We start from the raw sequence: 19,099 nt of genomic DNA, 5'->3' as shown, positions 1-19,099 counted from the left end.
AGCTCGGCGGGGGGGCGGGGCGTGCGCACGGCCTGCTGGGACGGGGGAGGGCGCAGCGGGGGGAGTGTTCTGCGCCTGGCGGCCATATTGAGCGTGGCAGGAAGGCCTGCCCTCCCCCGGCCTGGGGTGGCTCTCAGCATCCCCGCCTCTCGCCGGGCCCGAGGTGGGAAAGGGGGACGCTGGGCCGGGCCGGGCGGCTGTGGCGGGGCTAAGCTGGGCGGGGCCGGGCGGGGCTGGGCTGGGCTGCCATTACCCACTCACCCGTGCCTCGCGGGGTAGGGGGAAGTCGGGTTGAGGGCGTGACGTCACCCCGTAGAGCGGGCAACGGCTTCACGCCGCGGCGGGGGGTGTCACTTCCGGTGCCGGGCAGGGCGGGCGCCGCCTGGCGTCGCTCGAGGGGCGTGAGGCGAAGCCGTGTTCCCGCTGCCGGCCCTGAGCGCCTCGCACGACCCCCGCCCCGGCTTTACGCTGCGCCCCATGTGCCCGATAAGGAATTTAACGTGTTTTTCCGCGTTTCCCGCGGTAACTAGCGAGAAAGCGGCATCTGGGAGCGCGTGGCCTGTGCCGGCCTCTCGGTAGGTCCCGTAGCGGCGACTGTGTGTGCCCGCTGAGAGGTCGGGGTGGACCCCCTCCTTTGAAACACTCAGTGATTTCTTTCTCATTCTCTTTTTCCCTACTTTCAGCTCAGTTATTACACATTTTTATATCCCGGTGTTTTTCATTCTTTGAAAAACTGACCTCCGAAACAGCTATAGCACTGTGCTCTTGCACCACAGATGATGTCAGATAAAAATGAGCAGCACACACTTCACCTTTGAGAATGATGCCTTGGCTTTTGAGGCTGGCACTCCAATGCAGGCAGCTTGGAACTGTGATTTTTTTTTTTTCTATCGCGAATCTTGATGTCAGGGTCTGTGTTCATGTTTTTGTACATCGCTTAACCTTAAAAAATTTTTCCTGACGTGTAACAGTAGCTGTGAGAATCTGCATACACAACCCCCCCGAAGGTTTACAGCACCCTGCTATTTTAATTTTAGAGAAGCACCAGATCTTTTGTCATTTCGGTACCACAGAATTCAGAATCAAAAGAAAAAAAAAATCATAGATGCCTTCATAAATGTTAATTGCATTTTCCCCTCGTAGTCTTCAGAACAGAGTTTGATTTTGCTTTTAGAATATTGCCCTCCTGTGGTCAAACAACGGTAAGTCCGGGAACTGTTGTCAAAGGTCTGCCTGCATGTCACTCAAACATGCTTAGTTATTTTATGTGCATGCACGGTTTAGTGAAACAAAGTATTTTCTCAGATTACTTGATCTTACTGTTTGCTTACTTCGGTTCACCGTTACAGGCTTAGACATCAAACCCAATCCACCCTTTCATGCTATGGTGGGATTGGCTTATCAGAACGATTCACTGATTTTTCCGTTGAAATGGAGACATGATTTTTACACTGGAGTCTAGGGAGACTCAACAAAAGACACATTCATTACTTCAAGGCTCTCAAGGGTCAGCTACCCCACTGCAGGTCAGTTCAAAACCTACAATTGATTTTTTGTGTGATGAGAGATTTTACAGAAGGGCAAAGCGGCATGCCTCTTGCACACTGTAAATTACATGATCAAAGCCTGGATTATCTCATGTGGGCCCTGAAGGTGACTCACCAATACCATCATAAGACAATTTACTTCAAAACACCTACAATACTTAGCTAAGTTTTAGAGTTGTGTAACACCGTGGGTTGTTGATTTGATATTTTGTCACTCCCTTTTATTCTTTCTTCTGCCTTTCTTCCTCATCATTGGAACTTAGTTTGTCAGTTTATACCAAGCTGGAATTTATCTGGCAGGATAATTGGATCTCCCAGCAAAATGTCACATTAAGTAGGAATTATGGATAATGTTCCTGCAAAACTAGTTAATGGAAAAAATGTTTAATTGCTGCCTGAGTAATATTGATCATATGCGGTCATTCTACTTATGCATTTCTATATTAGATACCACCCTAACCTGCAACCCTATTAGATACAACCCCAGCAATACAGACTGACCTGTACTTGCTCAGATGGGTGGACATGAATTTTGGAGAGATGCTTTTGGGAACAACACTGCCCAGGTGAATATACTTCTGTTGGACTCTCCTGGAGTGATGATTCTCTGTGGGTAACAGTTATGACTGGAGGCTTATTTGGAGAACTTGTATCCTACAACTTGACATCTCTTTATGGGCTCTTGAAACTAAGCATGATGCTCTATCCCTGCTGTTACAACATGGAATCACAGAAGTGTGGGGAGAAGGGACCTCTGGAGCTGCCAGGTCCATCCTCCTGCTCAGTGCAGGACTGTCACCAGCACAAGATCAACTTGGCCATGGCTTTGTCTAGTCAAATTCTGAAAACCATCTAGCATGAAGACCACAGCTTCTCTGAGTGGCCTGATCCAGTGCTGTGTGACCTTCTCTATAAAGAACTTTTTGCTGATGTCCAACATGAACATCCTGACTTGCAAATTGTGGCCAATGCTCCATCTACTTTCTGCCATTACCAAGAAGGGTTCATCTCCACTGTCTTTATATCCACCCTTCAAGTAGTTGTAGCTGCTATTAGGTTTCTCTTTAGCTGGTTGACCACTTGGTTCCTAGCCCACCCTGATGCATGGGGATCCTGCTCCAGCAGAAAAACTTCACACCCCTCCTTGCTGAGCACCATGAGGTTTCTGTTGGTCCTGACATTGAGTATCATGGTTCTTCTGGAAGGTGGCTCCTCCAGCACTTCCCCCAAACTAGGCACTCTGTGCTACCCCCCAGGTCACTAATGAAGCTGTAGGGTGACATGAACCTCAGTAGAGCTCCTGTTGAATACCAGCTATCAACTGGACCCTGAACCACTGATTCCTACCCTCTGAACCCAGTGGTCAAGCTGTTTTTCAGCGAGTCTAACAGTGTGTTTGCCCAGCCCACACACCTTCAGCTTGAATGGTGTCAAAAAACTCACTTAAGTCAAGGTGGAATACATATGCCTCTTTCTGCTTTCCCCATAGCCTCTTGTCTCAACCTAGAGGGCAGGCATAATTGTCATCCTCTGACTGATTAATAATCTTGGCTCTTTCTCCTCTTATGTTATTTCCAACTGAGGAGCTCATAAATTTTTGCTATTAATCCCAAAGAGCATGACCTTGTATTTTGCAGTACTGAATTTTGACCCCTTTTTATTATTCCAGTCCTCAAGGCTGGCAACTTTTTACTTTCTCAAGAATACTATGATCCTTCCCTGTATTTTAAATGACTCTCAACTTTGATTGCAAGTTGACTCAGAATGGGGAGTTTGAGAAATTACAGCATGAAGGGAAGTAAACTTGGCATGGATTTGGCTTCAGGGTAGTAGTGTTCTGCATTGAGCTACAGGATTTTTTTAGTGAAAACATTTTCTTCCCTGCAATCCCCAGTGCATGGGAAAATCATTTCCAAAAGGTGTATAGGGAGTGAAGAGAGTGTGACCTAGAAAAACTAGTAAGATGCATATGTCAAATCCACTTAATTTTTTTACTAATGATACTGATCTATATATATAAAATGCTGAACAGAACACTTATCGTCCCTGTGTTTGGCCTTAGGCTACATTCCCCATCAAAGGCAAAGAGACCCTGTTGACACTTTCCTGGTGAGTAAATCAGTCATGAGAGCAACATATGTCTTTCCTGAGAAACATACAGAAAGCTGAGCACTGGAAATTAGGACTCCTGGGTTTCCCAGAGTTCAGCATATTCTTGAAACAAAGGTATTCAGACTCCATCCTACTTTCTCCCTTGCCTGCCTGTGCAGCTCTCCAGTCTCATCGTACTGCTTCTGTCCACCATTATCCTCTTTCCCAGTTACAGATGCAGAAGCACCACAGTGAGCAGGGACAAAAGGACTTTTCACCCTGTCCCTGTGCACCCACTTGTGTAATGGACCCTCTATAGCTGACCAGTGATGAGTTGGTCCATCCTAGCTGCAGACATTTTCTCTTTTACAAAATGTGAATGAGGTAATGCAGTAATTTTATGCAAATCCATGTGCAGATTAAAAAATTAATCAAATTCTGAAATTTTCATTTAAAGAGATTAGTCTTGAAAAATCCCCCATCTAATCCTCCCAGAATAGTCACTTGGAACAAACCTTCACCGCTTTGTTTTCCTCCTGGGTTCAGTGCATCTCCTGGAAAATTTTCTCGTAATGCTTTTGGGACCATCTGGAGCAGCAAGTTTGAGTTTGAGCAGAGCTCGCCAGGCGAATTAAAGTTGATATATCAAATGATAGAAAAGATGTGTCAGTAAGTGGGAACATGGGAGTTTAAGGCAGTAAAATCTCTGCGCTGTTGTACTTCGTAGGTAAACTCCCATGGTGATGCATGAAAAATGGAAGCGGTAAGCCTTGGTGAGTCTAACGGTAATTTACATACCAAGAGGCCAGAAGAAAGTCATGTAGCAAGAAAAACGAGTAGCAAGAGACACTGCTAAAACTTGCTGTGGCTGATAGTTTATTGCTGTAACAAAGATGTAATCTGTCTTTTAGAGCTTGAGCTCAAAATTATCCTCGAACAATTGGGGTTTGATCCCGTGCCATCTCCAATTTTTTCCAAGCCCCTCAGGGATTTTGGAGTGGACCCTGTACACAGGGTGGGTAAGCCACCAGTCACTGACACACTGGGAGAAATCCAGAGAAGTCCTGATGACATTAAAAATAAACTGACTTAGGCCCCTGAAGATCTCAGTTAAATTAGCCTTCCCAGAGCATTAATATACAGTATTCTCCAATTTTGCAGCACCTGAAATGCTCAGGATGTGATTGGGTTGGCCTGCAACAAGCCCAATTGCCCCAACTTCAAGAAAACCACAAGCCCATGATGCAAACCCTTGAAGAAGCCTCCAACCGCAGCACCTGGAATAGCTCAGCTCTGCCCAGCAATGGCAGACTGGCTCCTAAAAGGGAATATTTTTCTGGCTTTCAAGTACCTACCATGGAGCAAGGTGCTGTCTCTTTTTTCTCACAGCACGGGCACAGCCAGCTCATTTGTTCACTGTTTTCCTCCCCAGTGTGACTCCAAGTTTATGGCTCAGACTATGCCCCCCCATGTCCATGCTTTTGGTCTCATGCCACCATCCCATTTACCTGGCAGCTTGCCACATTTCTGCCCCTAGTGCTGGATTGTTTCTGTCTCCCTCTGACTTTGGCTCCTTGCCTGCAGAATTGCCTTAATTAAAAAGTTAATGAAAGATAATGCAAACGAGCACTTTGCCTGTATTTTATCACAGTCCAGCTCCTCTCCCTCCCTCTTTCCCAGAGAAGGTGAAAATGAGGAGCTGGGGTTTTGCTGCTTTTTGTTGTGAGAGTTAACAGTGGAAATTTCTGCAGGCTTAGGAGGAGCCCTATGAAGAAAGAGCTTATAATGGTAATTCACGCAAACAAGTATGTAGATGATGAACATTATTCATCAATGAAAGCTGAGGAAGTTTTCATTTAAAGGGGATTAATCTAAACCCCTTACAGTCCTCCTGCTCTCTTTGGAACAGGCAATTCTTAGCATCATTTTCCTCCTAAGCTTAGTGCAAACTTCTAGAAAACTTTTTGAAAGACTATCTACACCCCAACTCCAAATTATCCCAAGCAGGGACAAAGGGAAGGCATAAAACCCAAGCCCCACTAGTGCCTATTGCATGTCACCTTATATCGATATAGAAGAGGGCTCATTCATCCCTGTGTCATTTCCCTGAGAAACTGGAGAACAAAGATTAGTGTGTGAAGTAATGTGATCTGAGTCGCATCATCAGCCCCTTCTCCCAGCTCAGATTCCTCCCAGCCAGTAGTGGGAAGAGGAAAACAGAGGGATGTGAGGATGTAATTTCCCCATGAGCAATACACAGCAGCTAACTGGCAATTGCATCATTTCTAGACCCACCATCCGTGGAAGTAGTCTGTGAGCTGCCATTTGGATGGCTGCCTATGCCTTGGTGTGGGGTGATGTTCAGTTCTCTTGATCTTGTTTTTAAAGCCTGGGTAAAAGGAGTAGGAGTTTTATTGTTTTATTTTTTGTTAATATCTACAGTGGATTTACAGCTGTTCCCTGATGACATTTAGTATCCAGTGCCTGAGACTGTATAAATAAATTACATAAAAATGGATTTGTGGCATCATTAGCAACACGCCCATTCCAAGGGGAGCCTCCAGTGAGCCTGCGTGTCTAATCAAAGCTGACAAGGAGCAGAGTTACACACCGAGACCTCCAAAGCTAATGGGTCTGTGCCAAATTCAGCTCTCTGTTGCATTGGTGTAAGGTTGGATAACCTCTGACTGCAAGGGGGTTTTACGTCAGACTTTGCGTTTACACCTGTGCACTGAGATCAGTGTCAGGCGGCATGCCCTAAAATCCTTAGAAACAAGGGAAAGACACGGGCTGACTTCAACGGAGTCTGGATCAAGCCTCGATGGTTAAAATATAATCCAAGTTCAGAGTGCAGAAAACAGATTACATGCCTGCTATTGTAGTGAAATGCTTTCTAGAGCTAGCATTAGCGGTATGTACACAAGTGCCAGATGAATTAAGCTGGCATTTATTTTTTTCAGCTCCAATAGAAGAGGATTGCTTTTAAACAACTCACGCCTGCTGTGTCGTGTCTGGAGTCAGAGCCTGAACAGAACTGCTGGGAGGGCATGTGTGACAGGAGCCACAGTTGCAGGTCTGGTTGTGCTTAATTCCCCTGGTCTTCAGGGTCAGCCCTGCACAGAAACATCAAGGCAGAGACAGAGCCTGTTAAAAGCTTTGGGTCTTTATTTTCTTAAACCCCTCTGGCTCCATTTAAGCCTTTTTCTTTAACCACTTCTGTAAACCCTGTATCGAAGCTCAGACGAGGCGACCTGGGGCGTGATGCACCTCTGTTTTGTAACACCTTCCTCTGATTGCACTGTGCTGCCAGGTGAATCGGAGACCTGCTGGGAGCAGAGATGCTAATCTCACTTCCTGAGAGGTGTACGGCTGACTTCACTGGTGTTAGCACGTTGCTCTGGCCCTCATTGTAAGAGGGCTGAGGCTCAGTGGTTTAAACTGCGGGCAGCGTCCACTGCCATGAAGTTTAAAGAGTCTAGTAACAAAGTGTTCAGGTCACCCTGTCTTTTATTCTTATATCTCCTTGTGATTGATAAGCCAGTCCTTCTGGCTGCTATCTAAAGGTATTATAGATAGGTAGTTTATCTGCCTTGGGTTTTGCCTTTAAAATCTGTTTCTCCTGCACGTTGAATGATTTACCGTTAGACTTCATGATCTTAAGGGTCTTTTCCAACTTAAATGATTCTTAGATTTTTTCTCTGGCAAACCTATGATTCTCCATATAGTTTCACCCGCAAGTCCCTTGTCCAGTAGATTTCAGAGTGTGCCCAAATTTCGCTGCCTGAGTGGTGCTTGTGTAGAGGTTTTCACTGATCCTTTGGGTCCTTGCAGCAAAATAAGGCAGATTTAGGTGCAGATGAGCTGCTGGAAAGCTTGTCTGGGTTAATGATTAACACCTTGCAATGCTATGGGAGTGTTAGGACAAAGAGACCTCTGGACTCATGAGCTCACCCAGAAGAAGCCAGCCACTGGCCTCACACTTGAAACACATCCATTTACTAGGGAGAGGATTAACCCTCTCGGGTAATTTGAATGGGTCTGTGATCGAGTGTGTTGCCTGGGCTGCTTCAGCCTCGTGGCACCCTGCCTTATTTGCCTGCCATAATTGCCATGAGCGGGAGAGATGCAGATCACAAGGATCTTTAAATCTTTCAAGTTCCCGAGCAGTGAACTTGCTACCAGTTAGCAGAAGGAAGAAGAAATGCTGGGAGGGAATAGATGCATGTATGCTGGCTGGGGCTGCCTTTCCTGTGACAAGACAAGTGTCTGCCCTTGAGCAGTTGAAATCTTTCGGTCCACACACAAATCTGTTGCATATAATACTAATACTCAGCGGACACTAGCTCAAATGGGCTTTCACAGACACGGCTGGCAACTCTGCCTGGATCTAAAGTCTTATTTGGTCTCTAAATGTGATTTTAATGGATAATGAGAGAACTGAAAAATAAAGGCAAATGAAGCCTTGTGTTAATTTGCTGTTTGGTGGGGAACCCTCATTACTGGTCTCTCTGTGGCCACCAGCAGCAAGGGATCAGGCAGCCAGCAAGCCTGTTGTTTCTCCTAAGTCTGTGCCTGATGCTGCAGGGACACATGGGGCAATGAGCAGCCAGAGAATGAGATCAGCATTTGGCTAGCAGGAGGATGGGAGTTAATGTAGTGAAAAGCTGTTCTACCCAGACACCCTGCTCTCTCCAGGACAGAGAGCAGCTTACACAGTTTGGAAAGGCGTCAAATGCTGAACAAATAGAAATGATGGCTTGTCAGTGGCAAATCTACAGTGATGGAGAAGCTGGCTGGAAGGGCTCACTTTCCCTGCAGGAGGTGATGGGATTGAAGGGGAACCACAAGCTGACAGGTAGTTTGAATGTGACACTGTCGTCCCCTCCCTCCTGCCTAGGGAGAGGTTTGAAAATGCTGTTGATATGGCACCTTAATCTAGAGGAAACAGGAGCTTTATTGATGATCTGGACAAGGGGATTTCAGTTTGCAGATGACACCCAGTTGGGTGGGAGTGTTGATCTGCTCGAGGGTAGGGAGGCTCTGCAGAGAGACCTGGACAGGCTGGAGTGATGGGCTGAGCCCAACTGGAGGAGTTTCAATAAAGCCAAATGCCGGGGGCTGCCCTTGGGCCACAACAACCCCCAGCAGCGCTACGGGCATGGGGAGGAGTGGATGGAGAGCTGCCAGTCAGAGAGGGCCCTGGGGAGGTTGATTGACAGCTGGCTAACAGAAGCCAGCAGTGTGCCCAGGTGGCCAAGAAGGCCAATGACATCCTGGCTTGTGTCAGGATTAGTGTGGCCAGCAGGGACAGGGAAGGGATCTTGCCCCTGTACTTGGCGCTAGTGAGGCCGCACCTTGATTACTGTGTTCAGTTTTGGGCCCCTCACTACACAAAGGACATAGAGTTACTTGAATGTGTCCAGAGAAGGGCTACAAAGCTGGTGCAGGGTCTGGAGCACATGTCCTGTGAGGAGCGGCTGAGGGAACTGGGGGTGTTTAGTCTGGAGGAGACTGAGGGGAGACCTCATCGCCCTCTACAGCTACCTGAAAGAAGGGTGCGGAGAGCTGGGGATGAGCCTCTTTAGCCTAGTAGAAAGCGACAGGACAAGAGGGAATGGCCTCAAGTTGCACCAGGGAAAGTTCAGACTAGATATCAGGAAGCATTTCTTTATAGAACAGGTTGTTGGGCGTTGGAATAGGCTGCCCAGGGAGGTGGTGGAGTCCCCATCCCTGGAGGTGTTCAAGAGTAGGGTTGATTTGGAGCTTAAGGACATGCTGTAGGTGGGAACTGTGCTAGGCAAACAGTTGGACTAGATGATCTCCAGGGTCCTTTCCAACCTAGATGATTCTGTGATTCTGAGCTCCATGGTTCATGTTTTGCCCTCCCTGCTCTCTCTGAGACAGACCTGTCTCTTCTGCTAGTGAAAATGTTCACTTTCCCTTGCAGGTTGGAGGGTGCTGGATGCCCCAGCTCTTGAGGCCTTGCCAGTGTCGGCAGAGCGTGCACAAGCCCACCCCACCGAGCAGATTGACTCAGCCCAGCCACCCTGCACAGCATGTCCCTCCGTGAGCACGCACTGTCCCTCTTCCGCAGTGCAGTGGGCACTGTCCAGCCGGCCCCGATGCTGAAGAGGGCTGTGAAACTCCAGGGAGATGGATGCCCTCAGCTGCTGGTGAAGGGCCAGGCCTTTCCAGTGAAGAGGGACCTGTACCTGGTGGGTTTTGGCAAAGCTGTGCTGGGGATGGCCGCAGCAGCAGAAGAGATCGTGGGAGACCACCTCGTTCGGGGGGTCATCAATGTGCCACTAGGCATCCAGGAGAGCCTACAGCGAGCAGGAATGCAGTAAGGGGGACTGTGTCTGAAAAGTCGGGGGGGGTAGACCGCCAGATTTATCCTCTGTGGGATGTTGCTGTGAACTCCTTCAGTCCTTTCCAGCTGCCCTCGCTCCAGTGCCCACCGCATCCACCACACCACCCTGTTCAACCTCCATCACGTCCCGGTGGCATCAGTGGCAGAGCCCTTCTCTTGCACTAGATGTGCTGCCTCCCCAGCCCTGGGGAAGACACTCAGCAAAGGCCACCTCCCTGTCCTGGTCACTCGCCATGCACCTCTGGTGTATCAGGCCCATTTTCCTGCTGAGTGACAGCCTAGCTGCCTGCATAGGTGCACATGTCAGTAGTGTGATTGTCTCTCTTACCTCACCAGGGAGATGCTCCTGAAGCCACACAGCAAAATTCAGGTCATCGAAGGTGCCAAGAACAACCTTCCAGACCCAGAGGCCCTGAAAGGAGCAGTTGCCATCCAGGAGCTGGCTGAGGGCCTGAAGGCAGATGACCTGCTCCTTGTGCTCATCTCAGGTAGCGTGGGGATCCCAGGGAATGGGCTCTGCTGATGGCCTTCCAGTGGCCCGCCCCCACGTGCCAGTGCAGCAGAGGAGCACTGTGCTGTGCCGGCCCTTTCAGCACTGACACTTGCACCTCTCTGATTTTTCCTCTCCCTTCTCCTGCCAGCCTTTCTCTAGGGATGCAGCAAGGGAGGGCATGGGGTTGCCTGCTGCTGCAGTGGGCATGCTGCCTCCCAGCACCAGGGAGAGGCTGAGCTGCACAGGCTGGGTTCTGTGGTTGTGCCACCACTGTGAGATGGCAGCCCTGGGCACAGCCTGCCAGCTGCTCTCACACCTTGGCAAGGAGACTCTTTCTTCCTGCCCTCTCCTTACATCTGGGGATTCAGACTTGGAGAAGTGAGCACTTGGTGGATTTGCACACTCTGAATTTGTGCAGGGATGTGAGTCTGTAAGCTGAGAGTCAGGACTGACTCTTCCCAGGCCTTTGCTGTTTCCCAGCCAGTGGAAATGAGGGCCCCAGGTTCCAACACAGTGAGCTGCATGTCTTTCAGGGTCAGCCCTGACACACAGGGGCTGCTGGGCCCCCAGGCTGTCCCCAGACCCAGGGCTGTAAGGGGGGTGGATATTGTGCATCAGAGGGATGCAGTGACATCGCCCCATCCTGAGCTTGGCTGAGTGAGAGGGTGTCACACGGTAGAAGCATGCAGGGGCTTGGAGCATCTCTGTAGAAACCCCTTGGTCTCCTGTGCTCAGTGATTGTTCCTCTGTGGATGCTGGAGCCTGATCTGGTGCAGTGAAAATAGTGCTGTTAGACAAACACCCAAGCGGCTGGCATCTAGCTGCACTGCTGGGGATTCCCCTGGGTTTCCTCCTGTCCTTTGACTACAGAGATCTCCAAAAGACTCCTCAGCCCTTTAGGGAGCCTGTACAGGATCTCCCTGTGGCTGTGACTCCCTATGTATGTGCACGCCCACACAGCAGCCGGTCCCCAACTGCTCCTGCCTCTCAGCTAGATCCCTGGCTATTGATTGAAACACATGCATTTGCATTTGTTTTTCTTGCTCATCATGTTTTATTGATGTTGATTTGTCTCAAATCTCTGAGCAGGCTTTGCCTTTTGACAGTAGCTTTCAGCTGCGCTTCTGTGCATGTTCACGCTCTGCTCAGATCTTGCTCCTTTCTACTCTGTATTTTCCATCCATTCTACTTTTCCATTAGAACCTTTTTTCTTTGGCTTCTTTTCTGCATTTCCAATGCCTGCTTGTATCAGACAGTATTTCCATCGATGAGGCTATCACCCTGGACTGGTGTGCTTTGTCCTTCATGTTACTCTCTCCCCCTTTCCTTTCCTCCCAGGCCTAGATGACTGCAGTTCAGCAGTTTCCAATCTTGCTGCAGCCATAGCTGGTGTTTTTACACACTCTCCTGAATAAATGGAGCCAGCAAAGCACGCATTGTCTCTGCCTGTTTAGCACTGACTGCTTTGTGAGTCATGGAGGCCGTGCTCCCTGCTCACCCATCCAGGTAGCCCTTGAAAATCAGTGTGACGACACGCGAGTAGCCTGATGTAGTGGGGATAGCAATTGCTGACCCTTCTCTGTCACCCCCATAACACTGCAAGCACGTGGTATCCTGGTTTGGTGAGGTTTATGCTGCCTGGGTGAAGTGTAGCTGACTGTGGACAGTGCAGGACAGCAGTGATTTAAACCCATTGGTGAAGAAGACTGAATTCTCCAGAGATGTTAGCATAGTTCCCAATCACCTCTGCCTTCCCTCCACACACTGGTGAGAGAAGAGGAAAGGCTCAAGCATTGAACAGCCTTGCTTTCCTTCTGTCATCCTTTTCTTGCTATCCTGATGTTCTTGCCATATCTTTTGCATCCTAGGGGGTGGATCAGCCCTACTGCCTGCTCCCATCCCTCCCATCCTCCTCGAAGAGAAGGAGAAACTCACAAAGATGCTGGCTTCCCGAGGAGCTGCCATACAGGAGCTGAATGTTGTCCGGAAGACTCTGTCCTTGCTGAAGGGTGGAGGGCTGGCCCAGCTCGCCTATCCTGCGCAGGTAACCGAAGGGAAGCTCCTGCTCACCCAGAGATCACCCATCTGCCCTCAAAATAAGAGTTTAGTTAACTGACCTAAGCATGCTTGCAGGGTTTTTCTCCTTACTGAGTGAATGATCTTTGCACACTGTTTTGGAACTCTGTGGCTCACATTTCATTGAGGACCAAACTCTCAGTGAGACAGAGGTGGAAGAGGGGGACTTCAGACTTGGCAAACGTTATCTGTCCCATCACACCACTCAGCAGACCCAGCCCTCACCTAGCAGGCATTTCCAACGTGCTGGTGCTCCACCACAATGCTTTCGAGGCTGGGTCTGACCCTTGGCTGCCCTGAGGGCTGTTCTCAGCATGTGCCACTGCTGAACCCACACTAGGTTACCAGCCTGACAAGTGCGGCGGCACAGGTTACATCTTCCAATGTGACGGTCCATCATCAAAGGACATTGTGGATCTGTGGGTTTGAGAAGGGAAAGGTGACACTCACGGGACCATAAAACAATGGGCCAAGATCTGCCCCTGTTTCCATCTGCTTTGACATGGGGGTGGCACAAGAGTAACTCAGAGCAGCGCTGATGCCAGGGCTCTTGCGTGACCACCTGTCTCTGCCTCCCACAATAATCCGTGGGCATTTCTTCTTGTAGGTGGTGAGCCTCATCCTCTCTGATGTGATTGGTGACCCCCTGGACATCATAGCGAGTGGGCCCACTGCTGCCAGCTCCCACAGCGTGCAAGACTGCCTTCAGATACTCGCCAAATACAACCTCCTGCACAACCTGCCCAAGTCAGTGGAAACAGTCCTGTCCTGCTCTCCCACCAAGCCCACTGCTCCAGAAGACTACTCCCACGTTTGCAACATCATCATCGGGTCGAATACGCTGGCATTAGACGAGGCCAAATGCCAAGCCGAGGGCCTGGGCTACGCAACTCTGATTCTGAGCACAGCAATCTGTGGGGAAGTCAGCCGCGTCGCCATGCTGTACTGCCAGTTGATCTGGCTGGTCTGCCTGAGCTTTGCTGGCCTTGGAGAAGGACCCTTGAGTGATGAGGTGAGGGGGAATCTCCTGCAGCTGGCAGCAGAGCTAGAGATCCCGGGTTTGAACCTTGCTGAGTTCCTGCAGGCCCTGCAAATATTAGGGCCTGGAAGACCAGTCTGCATCCTGGCTGGTGGAGAAACCACCGTTCAGCTTCGAGGAACCGGCAAGGGAGGGAGGAACCAGGAGCTGGCCCTGCGCGTGGGGCTGGGGCTGCACAGGGCACAGGCTACGGAAGGCAGCAGCCCCCCAGGGAGGTGTGAGATCATCTTCCTCAGCGGGGGAACGGACGGGCAGGATGGGCCGACAGAGGTGGCAGGGGCCTTCTGCAGCCCGGAGCTGGTGGATGAGGCGCTGCAGGAGGGCCTCGATGCAGAGGCCTTTCTCAGCAACAATGACTCTTACACGTTCTTCAGCAAGTTCCAAGGTGGGCATCACCTCCTGGTGACAGGCTTGACGGGTACCAATGTCATGGACATCCAGGCCATCTTAATTAGAGCCACAGAGAGATCATGAGAGCTCCCTCTGCAGATATCCAGATGCATTTAATTAGGATTGGGGGTAAATGAAGGCATCAACACTGCGGACAAATGTAAACTACTTAAATCAGGGCTCGCTGTCGAGGATGCTAATATCATTGACAGAAAGAATCCACAAATTAGACACATGAGTGGGTTTCCACAGCAAAAGCAAGCACTTGTAATTGTGATCAGAGGAAGGTAAGAAGTCATATTACAGACACAGAGGCCGGATTTAACACTTCTGCTGAGAGCCACCATTCTCATGACTGCTTCAACTATAGTTAAAAGCTGAGAGGAAACTGAGGAGCAGCCCAGCAGTGGGCTTTTACAGGTTCACAGAAGTGCATTACAGTGACTGAAGGATGCCAAAGCAATAGCAAGGCCTGCCCAGCTGCATGCACGGAGATGCTGGGGGAACACGGTGGGAAGGGGACACCCAGCACCTGCTCCATGCACCAGCGCAGTGCCCTGCAGGTCCTCCCACACCAGCGGCAACCCAGAGCCCCCCAGCCCAGCATGGTGTACTCCCAGCAGCGTGCTAAGGAGCATGTTGGCTGAGAGAAGCATTTGATACTGGACGCATGACACAAAAGAAGTGCACAGTGACACAGGGTGGTATACAAGGAAGGGGACGATTGAGATGCAGTGGCAAGCACCCGAGCGGAGTACAGCTCCTCCCGCCTCCTTCCCTCCACAGGGCCATCTTCCCTGCTGATGCCTGTCGGGAGAGCCTCAGTGCCAGTGGCGTGTATGTGATGAGCTTTCAGTGTTGTTTTCCAACTGCCTAGAAAACAGTCATGCATCCAGCCCGAGCCACTGACCTTTCTTCTGCGCTGAGGCAGAAGTCGCTGTCACTCTGATTAACTCTGCTAATTCCAAAGAACAAAAGGCAAGGAAACCTTCACGCTCGGCTCTCCTGACCCATGCTGCTGAGCTGATCAAAGGGCAAAGCTGCTGAAGCTGTGCTTGACAGGGAGCCGCTCCCCCGCATGTCTAAGGACATGGTGGTTATTGTGGTTTCGTCACCTATTGCAGTGCAGTATGTGGGAGAGCTAAGATGAGCTGGGTTTCCCAGGATGTGGAGCCCACGGTGGGGCTGGATTTCAGAAGGGCTCTGCCTGTAGCAACAGGCATGGTGATGGTTTTGGCTGGATTTTCAAAGGACTTCAGCTCAGCAGCCAGTATGACCCAACACGTCCGACTCCTTTGGAATATCTGCCTATTTGTTACACAGCCTAAGTGGGAGCTGAGATCCTTTGAAAATCCAGCCCTAATTTAATAGGACACACTTGACTCAGACTCTTTCCAGACAGACCGACCTACTCCGTGTGGCTGATCTCATCTCGTGACATAAATACACCGTCCTGCCAACACAGTGAGTCGTGGTGTCTCACTGAGCAGTCGTTCTGCACCCTGCTCCAGGATGGATTGGAGGGTGGATTTTTGAGGAGGATGCGACACCTCCTGCTTTAGTTTTGAAGCCAATATCTAACAAGTAGGGATATCAGGAGGACCATCATGGGGCCTGGTATCAATGCCAGGCTGGCAGCTGGACTGTCTGGGCCACAGCCCAGGCATAGTGTCAAGGCACAAGCCTGGGGATTTCAAAACCCTGGTTTTACCCTGGTGGTTTAAACTCATCCACGCATCTCATTTGTCCTCTGAGGCTGAAGGCCTTCTGTAACATGTCTGAACTTGCTCACACTGGTAAACAACTTTGAGATCTGCTGAGGAAAACCTGCCAAGCGTTATAAAGCTCGCTGTGCCCCCGTAATGTCAGGTGACGGTTGTGCAGGAGAAGCTGCTTTGTGCCGTGCGCTTTTCTCTGGAGGTCGCTGGCATGTCACCTCCTCCATGCCCAACATGCCAGCACCGCAGGGGCACTAACACGTGCAGTGATACAGCCAAAAAGTATGGGCTGTGGCCAGGAGAACTGGCCAGAGCTGGCTCCAAACTGTTGTTAAAGCTTCCTGTCCAATTCTGTTCCAGTGAAATCCAGAGTGACTCCGGTTTCGGGCTGGGGTGCCTAGCAGAAGGGTCGCTGGCATCTTCAGCAGCGGGTCAGCGTGCCAGCCTGGGCACACTGTCATAGGCCCACCGTACCTCTGCGCTCTGCCCGCAGCCTGGCCACATTGCTGAGTGCTGGGCGAGTCCTTGGAGCTGCTCCCTGCGCTGCATCAGTCAAGTCGAGAAGACCTTGGGCTAGTGCTCGCTGGCTTCTCCTGGGAAATGCCTACTGTACGTACCCTGAGCAGTGTCCTTGCTTTCTAAATGGTGGCTTTTCACTAATGATTAAAATGAGTTTGTGCTGGAGAGGAGAGAAGGCTAATAAAAGGTCTGTTGAAAGGATGGAGCTGTTTGAAGTGCACTTTGCATCTACGTTTGCTCGGCCTCCATGTATGGTTTTTGTTCTTGTCCCTTCTAATGAGGAGATAACAGGACAGGGGGAGGTTGACCAAGGATACCCAGGTTACAGAAACTTTTCTCATGCTTCTACCTGGATAAAGAAAAGCTTCACTTCTGAGGGATTGCTTGGGTAGACACTGTCCATCTTCTGCCTAGGGAGGAAAGGAGCTTTGGAGCATGTGCACCCTTTACAAACAAGGCATCATTTCATTCCTTTGGACAATGCTCAGCATAGAATTGCCTGTTGCTGCTCCAGCCCAAAGCTAGCTCCCTCTGACCTGTCATCTCTTTGCTGGCAGCAAAAGACCCCACACATGAGACAACATGTATTTGGGCTGCACCAGTCAGGTTTTGCAAGGATTTGCGAGAGGACAGTTGCATCTAAAGACACAATAGCATCGCTTACCTGCCAAGTAACAATTTGCTTCTGGGCTGTTGGAGCCACCAGGAGCGATGACTTTCCCCTTGGGAAATTGAGTGAGTCACCACAGCTGAGCAGGGCTTTGCAGCTTGCCTGTGCTGTCCTGGACAGGTTATTAGCATCCTGTCAGTGTACCAGGGCAACTGAAGAAACCCAGAGTGTGACTGGTCACACCGAGTGATCCCAGTGTGCGGGCCATGCTGGGACCAGCTCTGTGCCATCCTGGGACCAAGGTGCTTGTGCCTAAGGAGACAAGTCACAGAAAGAGTGAGGACAATAAGAGCTGCTTGATGCTCCCAATCCCTTCCCTTTATTACCAGAAAAGCAAATCTGTTTCTACACCAGCTAGCCTCCAGGAAGGAGGGAGATGGGTGGAGATGTCCAACAGCTCCCTGATCATGTCCCTGCACATGGGCAGGGGACACAGGGACAGCCATTGGGGAAAAGCACACCCAGCTGCTGAGCAGGGAGCAGGCGAGCAATCCTGAGTGCGTTTGGGGCTGATTTGCTCTCCTAAGCAGGCTGCTCGTAGCCAAACAGTGCTAATGGCCAGGAGAAGTAACTGCGTTATTAACAGCACGAGCTTTTGGCAGTAAATTAAAAATCTTGGCTGCCGCTCTTGGCTCTGCTCTTGCCTCTTAGGAGACATTAATATCACAGCTCCCCAGCATTCCCATTATCACTTCATTAAGGATCCAATAATGATAAATGTGGATGGTTTTATTTTGCACGGAGCCTGATTAATGGCTAATATTTCACTAGGTGTTAATGGGGCCCTTCCTTTATGGAGGGATTGGAAGGGGGCTGCCTTTCATCTCCTCCACAAGCTGGGTAATTTTCACTATTTTCGCTAATGTGACAGATTTAACGCAAACCTTGAAAGAGCGGCTGAGGCCTCTTGAGAAACTTTGAAGAGCGTCATGCTTGGGGCAGCCCTTGCTGCCGTGGCCATTCCCCAGCTCCTTTCTCCTCCTTCTTCTTCTTCCTTCTCCTCCCCAGTCTTGCTGGCAGCACCTCCTTCTAGTGCCTGTGCCCAGATGCTGCTAGAGGCTGTCACCCACCTCCTGGGACAGTGCGGGGGCAAAATCAAAGCAGGGGTCTCCCCAGGGATGAGCTGCTGGGGCACTCTGCAGCACATGGGGTGCAGAATCAAGGGGTGTAGTGCAAGGAGTGGGGTTGTGCTGTCCTCACCCCAAAGCAGCTTGACACCCCTCATTTGCCCCTCAAGGAGGCTGGGGAGCCCGGGATGCAGGACAGAGCCTGGTGTGAGCCCAGCAGCCCTCCTCCAGCACCCCAGGGGATAGCTCTAGTGGCTCCTCTGAGGCCGGCTCCCATGGCACAGAGGCTGTTCTCCGCCGTAGGACCCCGGCGTATTGCACGGCTTCAATCCCTATATGAAGTGGGATGTATAATCACATAGGAATAAAAAGCCATACAAGACGGCAGGCTGTGAGTTGCTCCGTGCTGGTGGGCAACAGGCCAGTCCCTCCGCAGCGGCTGCCGCAGCCCCCGCTGGGATGGGGCTGAGCCCACAGGAGCCCTCCCCAGCTGCTGTGTGGGGTCTGTGGGGAGACAGAGGAGCCCTGCATCAAACAGAGAAGAGAGATGATGTTTCAGCCAGGAGAAAGCATGGGAGGCCCCCGAGCCCCTGGAGACGGAGCCCTGTGAGGTATCAGCACTTGCTCCCAGCATTCCCAGCTAGTGGGGAGCTCCCACTCTAGGCCCCCTCTTGGAGCCAAGACAAGACTTGCCCTGTGATACACCCAGCCCTCCTCTCTGCTCATCCCCATCCCGCTGCATCACCCTTCAGGGGCTCCTCCAGCCTGGGGACCCTCTGCTTGCACCACCGTTGTCCCCAGGGCTTTATCAGTCCCACCAAGGCAATGAGTATCACCACAACCCTCCCGAACCATCACAAACACCTGGTGGGGGAAGAAAAATGAGCCAGCCCCCTCCCCACAGCGGTGGGAGCATCCTCCACCATCTGACTGGGAAGGAGAGCTCAGTGAGCGGAGCAAGCGGTTGGAGGGAGCTGTCAGCGCCCGGCTGTCAGAGCACAAATCCCCTGGCAGCCCATTAGGAGCAGCTCCCGGCTGCCTGCAGGAGCTCTTGACAGGGGGCCAAGCACCAGCGAGAATGAGTGTGGGTCCTCTGCTAAGCTGGATGTGGGCGGAATG

The 19,099-nt window shown here is 50.7% G+C and overlaps 1 protein-coding gene and 1 long non-coding RNA gene across 2 annotated transcripts; one reads left to right on the top strand and one right to left on the bottom strand.

Moving 5' to 3' along the window:
* The first annotated feature begins 69 nt into the window (after window positions 1-69).
* Window positions 70-16,841, top strand: GLYCTK (glycerate kinase). Its single transcript, XM_074914395.1, has 6 exons — window positions 70-163; window positions 6,599-6,711; window positions 9,586-9,981; window positions 10,345-10,496; window positions 12,370-12,545; window positions 13,185-16,841. The coding sequence occupies exons 3-6, from the start codon at window positions 9,695-9,697 to the stop codon at window positions 14,088-14,090; spliced, it is 1,521 nt and encodes a 506-aa protein (XP_074770496.1). The 5' UTR covers window positions 70-163; window positions 6,599-6,711; window positions 9,586-9,694; the 3' UTR covers window positions 14,091-16,841.
* On the bottom strand, window positions 16,541-18,286 carry LOC141964252 (uncharacterized). The gene is made up of 3 exons (XR_012634289.1): window positions 17,798-18,286; window positions 16,908-17,165; window positions 16,541-16,653 (listed from the first exon to the last, which is right to left on the bottom strand). It is a non-coding gene; the product is annotated as an uncharacterized LOC141964252 (long non-coding RNA).
* Window positions 18,287-19,099: the final 813 nt, after the last annotated feature.

The sequence above is a fragment of the Athene noctua genome, chromosome 10 (genome assembly GCF_965140245.1).
Source record: "Athene noctua chromosome 10, bAthNoc1.hap1.1, whole genome shotgun sequence".
Classification (NCBI taxonomy): domain Eukaryota; kingdom Metazoa; phylum Chordata; class Aves; order Strigiformes; family Strigidae; genus Athene; species Athene noctua.
Note: the sequence above shows the minus strand (reverse complement) of the source record. Positions and strands in the feature narration are given on the sequence as shown.

Excerpts from the sequence above, each read along its gene's own strand:
- GLYCTK (XM_074914395.1), top strand. The coding sequence starts at position 9,695 with ATGTCCCTCCGTGAGCACGCACTGTCCCTCTTCCGCAGTGCAGTGGGC. Across the intron at positions 9,982-10,344 it reads CTACAGCGAGCAGGAATGCA|GGAGATGCTCCTGAAGCCAC; the intron begins GTAAGGGGGACT and ends TTACCTCACCAG. Across the intron at positions 10,497-12,369 it reads GCTCCTTGTGCTCATCTCAG|GGGGTGGATCAGCCCTACTG; the intron begins GTAGCGTGGGGA and ends TTTGCATCCTAG.